The sequence below is a fragment of the Protopterus annectens genome, chromosome 4.part1 (assembly GCF_019279795.1).
Source record: "Protopterus annectens isolate FY-2018-M chromosome 4.part1, PAN1.0, whole genome shotgun sequence".
In the NCBI taxonomy this organism is placed as follows: domain Eukaryota; kingdom Metazoa; phylum Chordata; order Ceratodontiformes; family Protopteridae; genus Protopterus; species Protopterus annectens.
Window position 1 is genome coordinate 143551809 of NC_056734.1, and position 16152 is coordinate 143567960.

Genomic DNA, 16152 nt, shown 5'->3' on the forward strand with positions numbered 1-16152 from the left:
TCTATCCTGTGATAGATGGGTAACCACTAGTTTGTTAGTGGTATTTTATATATTTGTCTTAGATGTGATAATAGTTATCAAATGCAAGATCGTTGTCTTTGCAGAGGACACTACAATAGGGGATGTGGTTAAGGATAGCAGAAAAAACATGTAAGAGATTGGAAAGGATAAATGGACTCATACTTCTTAATCTTTTAGTATAAGAACTTTGGACTATGCCAAAAATAATGGAGGGGTGATTCCAAACATGCAGGCAAATATTAAATATTGCTCTTACAAACTTAAAAAGATCCTAGAATAAAATGTTTTGTGTTACTGTGCATTTTCCGAAGGATATGGACCCAGCCTACAACTCAAATTTCTGTCATTATTTAGTGAAGTCAGTCCTCACTGACTTTCTTACAAAACTGCTAATTTTATGAGGAACAGACCAAAAATATGAGACAAAAAATGTGAGCATTTTGTAAATATCTGGACAGCTGAGAGGTATAGGTAGACTAGAAAGAAAAGTGGCAACCGAGTCTTAATGAAAAAGTCAAGGTGTTGCAGATTGGGAACAATAAACCATTGGAAAATGCAAACTGGGAAGTACATCTGGAGGAATGACCAAGAAAAGGAAACATTAGTGGTAATAGTTGTGCTACTGAGCAAGTTCAGCAGGTTCAAGTGAAAGTAAAGCATTCTGGGATGGATTCGCAGGGGAACAGATTAGAGATATAGGAAGGTTACCCAAACATACTGCAGTGTGTTACCATAGCACACTGCAAGTCCACAATGAGATTCTGACTGGAGGATTCCTTGCAGCATGGAGGAACTATAAAGATAATGGAACAGGGTTAGAGGAATGAACTGAGGACATTAAGGGAGATGGAGTGAAAAGGATATGTAGACAGACTGAGGGAACATGGACTATACTCACGTGAAGACAGATGGAATGGGGGATGGGAAATGTGATATGGTCAGATCACAGAAGTACTTTGACACAATATAGTTGAAGAGAGATGATGGGAGGTAGGCATGAGAGTTACCACATACAAACAATGGAACCTAATCACTTATGGAGAGGGTGGCTAATGCATGAAGTGAGTTGCTAGAATGGGTGGTGCAAAGCTAAATAACTGGCTCATTTGAGACTGTGTATAATGTCAGCAAAAGAATATGAAGCAACAAGGATAGGCAACTGCAGCATGATAAGTATGCACATAGGACAGACTAAGTAGAAAAAACTGTCTCCTTTTGCCAGTGAAATGTAATAATATGAGGTGACATGCACTTTGCACACTGTGAAAGAAAAAAGCCTGGCCATGAGTACCAGTACAGTTGACACAATGGGTTACTATCATGAGGCATGGCTGACAACATATGATGTATGATATTGCATAATTACCAATCTCAGAATAGTTTGTGCTCATTGAGCAACAATCAAAAAAAAAAAAAAAAAAAAAAACACACAAAAAAAAATGGAAAAGATAATTCTTCTCAGACATTTTGCTACATTTTTGCACTGACTTCCTCTGAAGAGTTAAAATGCCTAAAGTTAGTATCAAGAAACCAAGTTCAGGTTATGCATGAGTCAAGGCAGCCAGAGAACTCAAAGGATGACAACAGTTATAATAGGAATTAAACTGAACAAGAACAGATGCTGATCAGTATTGTCAGACAACATGCTATTGTTCCAGAAAGGACTGCAGCTGACAGGCTATCACTGTGTAAATTCCACCAGGAGCCAAGGAATACCAGTGTTGTACATGCATGTCTGTGCCTCCTCTGAGGATGATTTGGAGGTCCTTCAACAAATGTTGACTTGTTCACCAGTCCACCGTCAGACACATAAGGTTGAAGTTTTTTTTTCCCCCTCAGAAGATTTAGATGATGGAGCTGAAGAGCTGAAGATTCCTATGTACATGACACTTTCCCAGCTGAACAAGATAAAGATGATCTCAGTGCTCATATCATCTCTTTGCACTGTTGACAACCCAGATCATGAAAACCAGATGACTACAGAGACAAGAGATGATAGACTTGTAATGAGCAGTGGCCAGCTAGCCAGAAGATGGAATCTCCCACATTACACAGTGAAGCACAGAGGCTAGCAGTTCACATATGAAAGGAGATGCTATGTTTTAAAATCATAAAGAACATGTTTATATGTGTATCTGTATTTGTCCTGGGCTGAAACGACTACAACCACATTCTGGCACAGTAAGTGAACAAATTCCCTAAAAACTCTATGACACTCTGAGTTATGGGTCAACTGCAATGAAGCAGATGCTCCTCTTCTGAGATGGCACTCAATGTCAGACAGGAAAAGGGAAATGCCATAGTTATTAGCACACATGCAAGAGAACAGATTCAGTCTAGAGAGACCCTGTGAAAAGATACCACTCACTGCCCATGTAGGAACTGTGCACATATCCATTCCTTCAGGGCAAGGAAATGGAGGCTCCATCATTCGGGATCAGATTTTCCAGACCCCTCTTCATGCATCCCATTTTCAGACATAACCTCTGGAGAAAACCTTTTAGATTATTGGAACTATAAAAACTCTGTCACTCCGTAGCACATGGGAAAAAACTAATTGTGAATACCTAGTCTCCCCAATGGTGATTCTGATGAGTGTAGAGCACACAAAAGATAGAGTTGTTGCTTGGGGGACTATGTGTTTTGTCTGATAGTTGATAGTAATGCTCATGGTACTGTTAGCTGCTGACCTGACACTGACTGTGTTGGCCAGGACAACAGTGAAGATAGTGCTGGAAAATGAAGGAACACTACATGGCTTAGTAGAGAGTGATGTGGAAAATGCTGTGTTAAAGTGAGGAGGATACATCCTCCAACCAACCAGATTATCTTTTCAAACACAACATTACCCACTGAAGAAGAAGCACTAACAACTGAAAGAATGCAAAAACCACCTGACTAAAAAGAATAATGACTAATAATAATAATAATAATAACTAATAAGAATAATGAATGATAAGAATCATGCACTGCAATGATGATGGCTTCAGCAAACTCAACATTTTCTCATGGCCCCTACAATCTGAATATCCACTCATCAAAGAACTTCATATAAATGCCATTATCATACTTAGATTTTTCTGGAACAAGCAGAACAAGTATGGCTCATGACCTGCTTCAGAGAAATGACTTGTACAACCACTCCGACTTAACATGGCTGACTGAGCCTGACAGATAAACTGCATCATATTACATTTCCAAGAAATCTATAACTGAGAATAGGAAACTTGGCTTAGTCATGTAAATGAGCTGTTTGGATTGGTACCACAAAGGTGCACAGAGAATGTGTCTAACAGTGCCACGACTAATCATGTTTAATTAGTGACCTGGATAATAGAGGGATAGCTGTAATTGATATGAGATCCAATTTCCATAGCCTGGTTCAATGTCCATGCAGGGATAATCCAGGATAAAGCTCTCTTGGAATACTCTGTAGCAGAGTCCAGGAAGATGACATGACAGATTTTGATTACGTTCTTGGGAAAAGACAATTGTTTGCTGTGAAATTAAGCATATACAGATGTCTGTACATACATCTTAAATGAATCTTTCCTCTATCCATGCTGCCATCATTCTCAATGCACACTAAACTACAGCAGAAAAGATTACAGTATAACTGGTTATAGCATGATTTTCCAATGCTCCAAGGTACCACAATGCAGAATGAGTGGGTCAGTAGAGGCAGACTGTGTGCACTGCCTGTGGTCAATATACTTGTGGCCAACACATTTTGTGCACTGGGAGACAAACTATTCTCACTGCATTCCTTGGTATTTCACCACTCTTCTACATATAACACAAAATGTATCCAACCCACTAAGATGTATATCAGTGCACCTTTCTCAGTGATGTTTCATTAAAGATTGTTCACTGGAAAATTCTGCGTGACATTAACCAGTAAAGAAAACTCTTGTTTTCAGATCTTGTTTAGTGCCTTGTATCTCATAGCAGTCAAGCTTACTGATCTATGAATTCTTAGATCTGCATTACACCAGAACCCTCACCTTCTTCTTAAAAAGTGGTATCACTAATGTTTCAGACATTCAGTGTGATTCACAAAGAAACATTTCTGAAGTAATGGCTATAACATCAGTTTATCTCATACAAAATGTAATTGCATTCTTAGCCTACTATGTGACTACATCACTGTAGTCTATAAACATACCTGGTGGACCAGAATCACCTTTCCTACCAGGGAGACCTCTTGCTCCTTGAAGACCAGTTAATCCTCTATCACCTTTTGGACCCACATCACCTAGTTCTCCTAAATAAAATACAAATAAAGTATGACAATTATAATTCAGACTTATGGTATGCAGAAACATGTCATGTTTCTCAAGAACACTGATCAAACTAACTGAAAAACATTTGTAAGATATTTCAAATGAGGCTGTATATGTATGCATACTTCATTTATTGTTAGCTGGCTAGCTGGACTAGCCATGACCAGGGATATAACCATGAACACAAGAGTAATCGCTGAATAATACACTGTAACAGATGAATAAGACACAAGCGATAGGAAATGTTAATAAGAAATAAGAAAGACATTGATAAATGCATGCATTAAATATCAGTATATTATTTGTATTGTGGATTTCATACCAAGATCACTATTTTTCATTCCACTTAGCTATCCTATCTTTTTCAACGATGCACAGCTGTGATTATCACACAGACACCTCACTTTCTAAATGAGATTTGTTTTGATTTATTGTGAATGATGCATTATTGGAACTGCATGTACTCTTTTTAACAAAAATGTTTTTTGTTTGCTGATAATGGTATTTTACAGATGTTTTTCATTATACTTGTGCTCTCACTAAATCTATTTCTGACTTTCTTTGTATTTCCGAATTGAAATTGAAATTGGTCAGTTGGGATCAGTGCTCTACCCTAGAAAACAATTTAAATAAAATAAATGAAATAATTGGCAGTGCAGTGGTGCAGTTGTTGTTGTTGTCGCCTTATAGAAAGAGGTTCTCTGGTTTGATTCTTGGCTGGGGTGCCTTCTGTGTGGAGTCAGCATGTCCTCCCTGCATTTGTGTTGGCCTGGGTTTCCTCCAGGTGCTCTGGTTTCCTCCCAGATTCAAAAGACATGTGTCTGGAGCATTTCTCCCCGGGCCTCTGCTGAAAATAGGCTCTGTCCTAGTCTGACTTTCCTGGTCAACAAATGTTAAAGAACTAAACAAAGTAGTACTTGTTTCAGTTTTTCTTATCTTTTAGCTATTATTTTCCATTTTCTACATTTGCCTTTTTCATTTGGTACTACTCTCTACAAAACTATAGATTGTTAAAACTATACAAATGATTTATTTTAATCTTAAGTAAGATAAAAGTACAAATGCACTCACAATTTGCACATTTAATTTTTACTTTGAGTCATGAGTACCAGGACTTCCCCTTACTTCCTGAAGTCTTTGGCTTTAGGGAATGTCTTACTTTATGAAAAGTTTTCTTCAAAATGCATTTAAAATATTACCTTATATTATTTGTATCGTTCAAAATGGTGTAAGTTAGATAAAATGAAATGTTTGTACAGATGTGATGGGCTCTATTCTGATTGTACAATCCAAAGACTGCCTGCTGGTAATTTAATATTCCAGAATTATGAAAAAAATGTATTTTGATTAAAACTGCAGTGTTTTCAGCAAAAGGGTAGTTATGCCCCTGTAAATGTGTATGATAGACTCATGGTATTAGCAAGGAAATGTGTTTACCTCTTAAAAAGTTTTAATTATTGACTTTAATAATTGGCTTAGTTTCTGGTGTCATTCTAAGGGGGTGCAATATTTGTCAGCATGGAAGGAAATGGTCAACAGACCACGCTGCTTTGCCAGGGATGGTTTGCACCTCTCCCCTCTAGGCGTTTGAATATTAGCTAAAACATTGTCTTCCCCCATAGTGCCTTTTTTAGGCAATGCCAAACTGAAAGCACTTCCGTCATAGCAAATCAAAACCAAGAAACTCTAAAGGTATTACTGCCCAGTGCTAGGAGGCTAAACAAAAAATGCCACTTTACCCTAGGGAATGCTGATGTCTGTGCGGTCTCTGATACATGGTTTAAAGCCATGGACAGCACAGCAACCGTGCAAGGTTATAATGGTTTCCACACATTTAGACCAGCTACTTCACAGGCAGGGACAAAAAATGGAGATGTCTCTATTTACATCAAAAATAAATATACTTCAAGGCTGGTCAAACAGGACAATATACTTGAGCTGCTCCATGTTCAAATCACCATAGGTAAATCCAATACCACTTCCTTGCAAGCTATAGGTCCCCCTCTATGACCCAGGAAACCCATACCATGTATTTAATCTTATTAGAAACACTAAACATCCAACCCAATACCATATTCATGGGTGACTTCAATTAGCCCACTATTAACTAGGAATTCTGTATGACATCAAACATACATGCACAGAGATTCCTGGATTTTGTAAACACAAATTCCTTTGACCATATAGTCAATACACCAACTAGGGGTGCAACCATACTGGATCTGGTCCTCACTAATATAGAAGAGTGCTGCACCCCCCCACTGTAATGCCTTTCCTGGTAAGGTCAGACCACAAAATGGTCTCCTTTGAAGTAAAAATAAAACCTGGACCCCCAGCTAAACCAGGAAATTTCAGAAACTATTCTAAGGCTAACCTCCTGCTATTAAGTGAGAACCTGGCAGAATTTCAAGCCTCTTTAAACCTGAGAATCTATGCAAAACAGTTCACAGAAACCCTGTACACGCATGTTAATAGCTGCATAGAGGGAGCTGTACCCAACAACAAGAAGTACAGAACTAACTCAAAAAACAAAACACCCTGGTGGAATCACAAAATCAGTTGGATGCATAACAGGAGGAAGAAAATCATGGCAAAAATTAGGAGGTGCATCACCCAGCACGATAAAGGCACTCTCATCAAACTAAACAAAGAGCTCAGAGGACAAATAACATCTACCAAACCCAAATTTGAGGTAAATTTGGACTCCCAGGCCAAGGACAACCACAAAGCATTTTTCAGCTATGTCCGCAACCTCAAAGGCAATACACAATTGTGTGCAGAGCTCACTGTAAATGGAGCCACCTATACTGAGCCAGAAGATATAGCAGACCTCCTGGCTGATAAATTCAGCTACAACTTTACTCCTCTCTCCCCCTCAACCTTCCCTGAGGAAATATCATCAAATATAACTCCCCATACTATCACTAGGGAACAGGTCCTTAATGTTCTCTCTAAGACCAAGAACACTGCATCAATGGGGCCAGACAATATCCCAGGATGACTTCTAAATAGCATGAAACATAACCTATCAGGGCCTCTGGAATTACTATTTAACTGTAGCCTCCAAACCAGCTTTGTGCCTCATGAATGGAGAAAGGCAACTGTCATCCCTCTACACAAAGGTGGGGCATCTGCAGACCCTGGAAACTACTGATCCATAAGTCTCACTAGTGTTATATGTAAAGGCATGGAAAGAATTATCATGGAGATGATCAACAGAGATATAGTAAACCTCCAGACACTGGACCCAGCCCAGTTTGGCTTGGTCAAGGGCAGATCATGCCTACTCAACATGGTGGACTTGTTTGAGAAAGTCACCAAAGCAATGGATGAGGGCAAAATCATTTACACTGCCTACCTTCACCTGGCCAAGGCATTTGACACAATACCCCACATTGGCATTGTTTACAAACTCAAAGGTTAGGTACAAATCTGTATGTCATCCAGTGGATAGCCAACTGGCTCACAGACAGGACCCAGGAAGTTAGAATTGGGGAATCCACCTCTACAAAGAGGCAAGTCACAAGTGGAGTCCCTTAGAGATTAGTCCTTGGACCACTCCTTTTTGGGATTTACTTCTCAGAAGTCAAGGCCAATGTCAGTGGTCTCTGGCTAACTAAATTTGCAGATAATTGCAAATTAGGAGCTGTCATTGAATCTCACACTGACACAAATGTTCTCCAGGAGGGGCTGACACAGATAAACAATTGAAGCCATGGACTAAAACCAAATGGCAAGAAATGCATAATAGTACCCTTTGGGAAGTTATCCATCCCTGGTAACTATCATTTTGACAACACACCTCTTAGAGTTGACCTAGTAGTCAGGGACTCAGGGACACACATAGATAGTAATCTAGCCTTTGATCATCACGTGTCTACAGTGGTGAGGAAATCACTCTATGTTGCTCAACTTATAAAAAAAGGTATGGTATCTAAGTCCAAGGAAGTCATTGTTCCACTGTAGTCAGTATTCATCAGACCTATCATTGAGTACAATGACCCCTTTGGTATGTACCTAACCAGGCATAATCTACAACTGGAATGTCTACAGAGGTTCCTCACTAAAAGAATACAGGGTGTAAGTAAAATGTCATATGCAAACTGCCTCAAGGCCCTATCCCTGTATTCTGCCTCCTACATGGTTTTGAGAGGAGATCTATGCCTGGCATACAGGGCATTGTCAGACGCCAGTTTGATGGACCACCTGCATATCCACAAAACAAACAGTACCAGAGTTACCCATTCTAAAGACTTAAACCTTGCCTGTGATATAAATAGGACCTGCTGGAGAGATAGGTATGTATCCCAGAGACTACCCCGTCTATGGAAAAGGCTCCCCATCCATGTGAAGCAGAGTTTGTCCCCCACCCATTTCAAGTGCAACTTGGACAACTGGATAGGAAACTGGAAATTCATCCCTGGTTTGGCACCTATGTCCCTGATGCAAACAGGTAACTTGTAAATGGTTCATCTCCCAGGCCCATATTTACACTTATCAAGGGTATCAGAACTTGTCAGAGATTTGGGAAGTATGGCTAGGCTTAAAGAAGCCCTTGTGGTCATTAGCCTAGCAAACACCTATGAACCTAAATGATGGATGACAAGAGATTGTATCATACTGCTATTTTAGGGTATTGTACAACATTTTCAAATTATGTATATAACATCTGTATAATATAACAGTATGGTTCTATGAAACTGTAGATGTTCCACTCTGACACCTTAAATAACTAAATGCCAATGAATCATATCACCAAAAGTGTCCAAAATGCATAAGGGCAGAAAACGTAAATAGTAAGCATTTCTTGCAGGGGGGGGGGAGTTCACCTGCACCCCCAATGTGGTAGAAAACCCAATGCCACAAGTGTGTATGTGTGTGTGTGTGTGGTGTGTCTGTGTGTGTGTGTGTGTGTGTGTGTGTGTGTGTGTGTGTGTGTGTGTGTGTGTGTGTGTGTGTGTGGTGTGTGTGTATACAAAAATAAAGAGCAAACATCACCAAGGAATGACTGCCAAATAAGTCAATGAGTAAAATTCAAATACCAAAACAGTACACGGCAGTACACAGCAGTACACGGCAGAACGAAGCAAGCAGAGATAAAAATCCACAGCACCTTAATACAGGTAAAAGGTGAGCGGTTTCACAAATAAAATTTCCTTCATCAGACCTTATACACACACACACACACACACACACACACACACACACATACAGACACATGCACACACACACACACACACACACACACACACACACACACACACACACACACACACACACACAGACACACACACACAAAGTATGTGTGTGTAGCCACTCAAAGATGATAAAAGGAGATATTTCCAAAAAAAGTGGAATCAATACTTGTGGCCTTGTGCACAGATAGAAACTGCAGTGGTAGCGATTTCCAATGTCCTCCAAATTTTAATCTTTAGCATCTTGAAAGTAAAGCACCTGAAACTTGGGGGGAAGGAACTTGGCATCCTGTAGGTAAGCCAAGTGCATGTTAGAAACCAGCTAGCAGTGATGATAAAGGTGTGTGTCGTAATGTTGACTATAAGATGGCAGACTTTACGTATAAGTCATGCAGCTTTTATAATATTCATACAGATATTACTTTGCCAAAAATACATTTATATAAATGTCTGTCTTCATGTTAGACTGTACGGCTTAGAGACATTTTTAGTAACATTCACTGCTTGCACAGGCCCTCCCAACATGACAGTCTCATACTTTTTCACATTATTAAGGGAATTATTGAAAATATTTCTTATTTTTGTAACCTTTCTCTAACACTTTTCAATATCTCATTCACTGTATATACAACTTTCATGGTTTCAATGTGCATGCATACCATATCATGTCAGCTTGCAGATGCCACCCTGCCTCTAATACAAGACGAACCACTAATAAGGTATCAGTATTTATATCTGAATATCGCTGACTTTAATAACTTGTATTGCAAACAAACTATTATATCTCTGCATGTACTTACCTTAGCCAACTTATTTTAATATCATTTCTGTATAACTGTAACTGCTTCAAAGGGCCCCCAGACATGACACAATCCCACTCCATTTTTGCATTATTCATGGAATGTAAGCTGGCATAATCTTTTATATACATGGTAAAATCATTACTGTGGCATATAACGGGCTTGGGTGACTGAAAAGTGATTGTGGGAAAACTGAAAATGTAAATGATTTTCATAGTTCCATAAATAAATGTAAAATATTTCCATGAATAATACAGATTGTATCATGTCTGGGAGGCTTTTGCAAGCAGTAAGAGTAACAGAAAAATGCTGCTAAATATGTTTGGTAAGGTAAATACATCCAAAGTTAGCAATATGCAAACACTATTATTTTGTATAATATTAAAAATATTTGCACAGTGATGCTATTGACTTAAATTGCTATGTCAGTGCAGTGAAACCTTCATGGTGAGATGCTTATTTAATGAGGCATTGAATGTTTCACTGCACTCACATAACAGTTTTGTTTGATATGCTGAGTACACCTTGCTCACAACTATTATCGAACCATTAGCATCTCTGTGCAAACAGTGCTAATATTCATAAGTGTGGGAATAAACTACACTGGATATGCTGGGACATGTGCATGCTATTTACATCCTTTCGGTCATTTATGACTGCAATTCCATACATCATCACTGATGTAGGTGTTTGTCTCTCCAGCAGTCTTGTCCATAATTTGGCTCTGCTTGTCTCAAAAACATTTTATTTTCAAGCCTGTTCTTCATATGGTGCAAACACTAAACATGTCCATCAGTGTAAGATATACCCTATAAGGTTTGAAAACCTGCACTTAGCTATTTCCACTGCCCTTTCATTAAGCAATGCATTTACTCAATAAAGGATGGCACTGGACTGGACCAATTTAGATATTGCCTTATTTTAGGTATCCTAAGTAGAAATGCAATTTCATTCATACACTATGAAAATTTAAATATATTCTTGGCCTTATTCGCCATTAATATCACTATTCAACTCAACATTTTCAATCTAAGGTTTGTTTCCCTCAGCCGCCATGATAACTGTGTGACTCTGAGCAAGTCACTTAACTAGACACTGCTCCCAGGCTGCTGAGTGTGAAAAAGGTCCATGGAGATCTGTGCTTTACCCTGGAAAACAAATAAAATGAAATAAAAACATTTCCTTCTATAATTTGCTCATACTTAAGGAATGAGCTGGCACCCTTTTTAGTAAAAAAGTCAAACATGTATATTCTTTTTTTCTCATTTCAGTCACTTTCATTGTTTATTTTTTACTCAGATTATATAGTTTCATTTATTTCATTGGTGAAGTCAAAAAATTACACCTGAATTTGTGGGAATACACCAGCAAAGTCAATAATGATAATCCAAAACGCAGCAGGTGCTGGTGTAGGAAGGCCCAGGTCCAAATCCTTAAAACAATATACACCAACAAATAAAAGACACGAAATAAAAGTAGTGAAAGAAAACCTTCCACTAATCCACTCTTCGTTTCCACTAGACCAAAGTAAATCACCACGCTATCAGTAGCAATGTGGAGCAATAATTCTTTTAATAACAGTGAGCGCTTTCGCCATTCGGCTTCTTCAGACTGTATAACAATACAACAATTCAAACAGCTGCTTTTAAAACAATACTCATCCTCCTATTGGTTGAGTAAAAACGTCACATATACAATGAAAAGCAAGACCTACTTTCTCTTATAAAATACACTCTAAACAAAGTCCGTTACTGTCATGCTAGTACATAAACAGTTTCTGAAAAAACATAATATGCACTATTACATACTATAATATATTAGTGTGCTGAAGCTGATTTCACGTAAAACATCCATAACATAAGCGGGCGTAAATGCAGTTCTAAAAGTCCCAAATAAGACATTTACTAAAAAGAACCCTCTCTAAGGACGACAACATTCTCTGCCGGCAGGTCATCCGGGCAGCATAAACACATAACACATTAAGCCTAGATCAATGCTAAGCGTTTGGTTTAAATAATTTACTTGATGTGATCCTCCTTGATACATACAGCGTACACACATTACATTACGCTTAGCACAATGCTAGCGCGTTTAATATTACACTTACCGCTCAAGAATAAGCGAGCAGTATCCTTGCAAAAACATCTAACCAAGTTCCATTCCTACTCTTCAAGCCTAACGTGGTGCGTCAACCAAATACACCACTCAGCATTCACGGGAACATCGTCAGCTAGCATTTAAAGGGGACGGTTGGCAGAATGTAGACGGTCAAATTCAGTAGCCTTGTTGATGTTTCAACTTAAAACATAGAGTGCAGGAAAGATAAAATTTAAAATTTAAAATATAGAATTAAAAATTCAAGATCCATTCCCTCTAATAAAAACCGAAGAAATGACTTAAAGTAGCAGAAGGTAAAAGTTGGGACAGAGGGAGTTTGGATAAAGTAAGCAAAAATCGGACTCCCCTCATCAAAGTCCGATTGCAGCTCAGGCAAGGCACACATATACACATTCTAATTTGCACTAAAAAAGAAGAAACTCCTGGCTATACAATTGCTTTGGCCAGAAAGTGTGCACCTTCTGAAACGAATATGCACCTTACATACTGAATGTACACATATAATAAAGCGGGCTTTGGGGACCCGCTATCCAGGATGCTAATACCTGGAAATATCGTGTAGGGGGTAGTTAATAAAGGTTACCACTACTAATAACACTCATTCTAAGTCCTAGAAAGAAATCTATAGGATAGGCATATTCTACATTGAAAAGGCAAAACTAAAACTAAACACAGAAGACTATTATAACATATGCACGAAAGGGAAGATTTTAGATATTACCAACTTAGTATATGGTATTAGAAAACATAATAACTGGTAGTAAAAAGGAAGATATTTTTACATTATTGTTACCACAACATGGAAATAATGAGGCACATATGAAGAGCAAGTAGATACAGAGCAACGATATCCATAAACAGAGGAGGGTAAGCAGGCATACAATTAGTGGCCAAAGAAACATAGGCAGAAACATACCATTGACATAATAAGTCAAATATTGTGTATGGAAAATGTGTTAAAGGATTTTCCCATACAATGAAATAAATATACCTATACTACAAAAAGGATATAGTGCGGAAAGTTAACATATTGCCACTATTGCTTGGGTACATGTAATTTCCTATTCCTAAGGAATGGTCTAACTTGTACTTTATCATTCAGGCCTGGATAATGCTCTGCCCTCAGCCTTATAATCCATTTCATTTCATTCTCAAGGGTATAGTTAATTATGTCCCCTCCTCTCCTACTCTTGCCTATCTTCTGAATGACAAAAAACTTAAAAGTATGGGTAACCCCACTTTCCTCATGGTGTTTTGCCAAGGCATTAGTCAGTAGTCCTGTCCTGATGTGATATACTTGAGAATTGTAGTATAGGTATATTTATTTCATTGTATGGGAAAATCCTTTAACACATTTTCCATACACAATATTTGACTTATTATGTCAATGGTATGTTTCTGCCTATGTTTCTTTGGCCACTAATTGTATGCCTGCTTACCCTCCTCTGTTTATGGATATCGTTGCTCTGTATCTACTTGCTCTTCATATGTGCCTCATTATTCCCATGTTGTGGTAACAATAATGTAAAAATATCTTCCTTTTTACTACCAGTTATTATGTTTTCTAATACCATATACTAAGTTGGTAATATCTAAAATCTTCCCTTTCGTGCATATGTTATAATAGTCTTCTGTGTTTAGTTTTAGTTTTGCCTTTTTAATGTAGAATATGCCTATCCTATAGATTTCTTTCTAGGACTTAGAATGAGTGTTATTAGTAGTGGTAACCTTTATTAACTACCCCCTACACGATATTTCCAGGTATTAGCATCCCCTGGATAGCGGGTCCCCCAAAGCCCGCTTTATTATATGTGTACATTCAGTATGTAAGGTGCATATTCGTTTCAGAAGGTGCACACACTTTCTGGCGTCAAAGCAATTGTATAGCCAGGAGTTTCTTCTTTTTTAGTGCAAATTAGAATGTGTATATGTGTGCCTTGCCTGAGCTGCAATCGGACTTTGATGAGGGGAGTCCGATTTTTGCTTACTTTATCCAAACTCCCTCTGTCCCAACTTTTACCTTCTGCTACTTTAAGTCATTTCTTCGGTTTTTATTAGAGGGAATGGATCTTGAATTTTTAATTCTATATTTTAAATTTTAAATTTTATCTTTCCTGCACTCTATGTTTTAAGTTGAAACATCAACAAGGCTACTGAATTTGACCGTGTACATTCTGTCAACCGTCTCCTTTAAATGCTAGCTGACGATGTTCCCGTGAATGCTGAGTGGTGTATTTGGTTGACGCACCACGTTAGGCTTGAAGAGTAGGAATGGAACTTGGTTAGATGTTTTTGCAAGGATACTGCTCGTTTATTCTTGAGCGGTAAGTGTAATATTAAAACGTACGCTTAGCATTGTGCTAAGCGTAATGTAATGTGTGTACGCTGTATGTATCAAGGAGGATCACATCAAGTAAATTATTTAAACCAAACGCTTAGCATTGATCTAGGCTTAATGTGTTATGTGTTTATGCTGCCCGGATGACCTGCCGGCAGAGAATGTTGTCGTCCTTAGAGAGGGTTCTTTTTAGTAAATGTCTTATTTGGGACTTTTAGAACTGCATTTACGTTCCGTTTATGTTATGGATGTTTTACGTGAAATCAGCTTCAGCACACTAATATATTATAGTATGTAATACGAAGTGCATATTATGTTTTTTCAGAAACTGTTTATGTACTAGCATGACAGTAACGGACTTTGTTTAGAGTGTATTTTATAAGAGAAAGTAGGTCTTGCTTTTCATTGTATATGTGACGTTTTTACTCAACCAATAGGAGGATGAGTATTGTTTTAAAAGCAGCTGTTTGAATTGTTGTATTGTTATACAGTCTGAAGAAGCCGAATGGCGAAAGCGCTCACTGTTATTAAAAGAATTATTGCTCCACATTGCTACTGATAGCGTGGTGATTTACTTTGGTCTAGTGGAAACGAAGAGTGGATTAGTGGAAGGTTTTCTTTCACTACTTTTATTTCGTGTCTTTTATTTGTTGGTGTATATTGTTTTAAGGATTTGGACCTGGGCCTTCCTACACCAGCACCTGCTGCGTTTTGGATTATCATTTATTTCATTATCAAGATCACCTTTATCTTCCTTAGTTGTTCCTCTGACCTGCTTTCCTCCTGATTCATACTATTACATCATTAGCTTCCAGCCCAAAATATGTCTTTATATACAGTTGGAGCAAGTAAAAGGAATGGCATGCTACATGGTACACAACCTGACAAAGTGCCTCAGCTTTTCCAAACTATATAAACAGTAGAACCACAGTTCTTATGCTCGTGATCACTGAATGGGCTTTAGATGCTTCTAGTCATTTTACAAACTACACATTGACACTGATATAGCTAAATAGTTTACATATGTACACTTGTTTGTCGCATGGCTAAGTGAGTATGATCTTTCACAACATATACATTATTTGTATTATGACATGTAAAGAAGGAATACTCAAGTTAATTGTGAACTACAACTAACTTTGTGTGACAGATCAAATACGTTCTTAAAACCTTAGCCTGATATTGAGTGCAGTAAGGCAGTGCAGTTGGAGTGATCACATAGGATAATGTCACTTCTGTGGCAGATGCATTAAGCTACAAACTGTGAAGCCAGTCTTTGTTCCAGAATAAAGCATATTTTCCCATGTCTCAGTCCATAAGCATAACACATAGGATGCTTTTTGTTTCAGTTATCTGTATTCTTATACACATACAAATTCTTCCAATGACTACACTAG

At 38.1% G+C, this 16152-nt stretch overlaps 1 protein-coding gene across 2 annotated transcripts in view; it reads right to left on the bottom strand.

The window, feature by feature from the left end:
• LOC122800784 (collagen alpha-3(IV) chain-like) overlaps positions 1-16152 on the bottom strand; it is a 1680215-nt gene that overhangs the window by 551989 nt on the left and 1112074 nt on the right. For both annotated transcript variants that reach the window (XM_044070045.1, XM_044070046.1), the window contains exon 35: positions 4187-4285. In XM_044070045.1, the coding sequence (XP_043925980.1) occupies positions 4187-4285 (99 nt within the window). The remainder of the gene's footprint in view (positions 1-4186; positions 4286-16152) is intronic.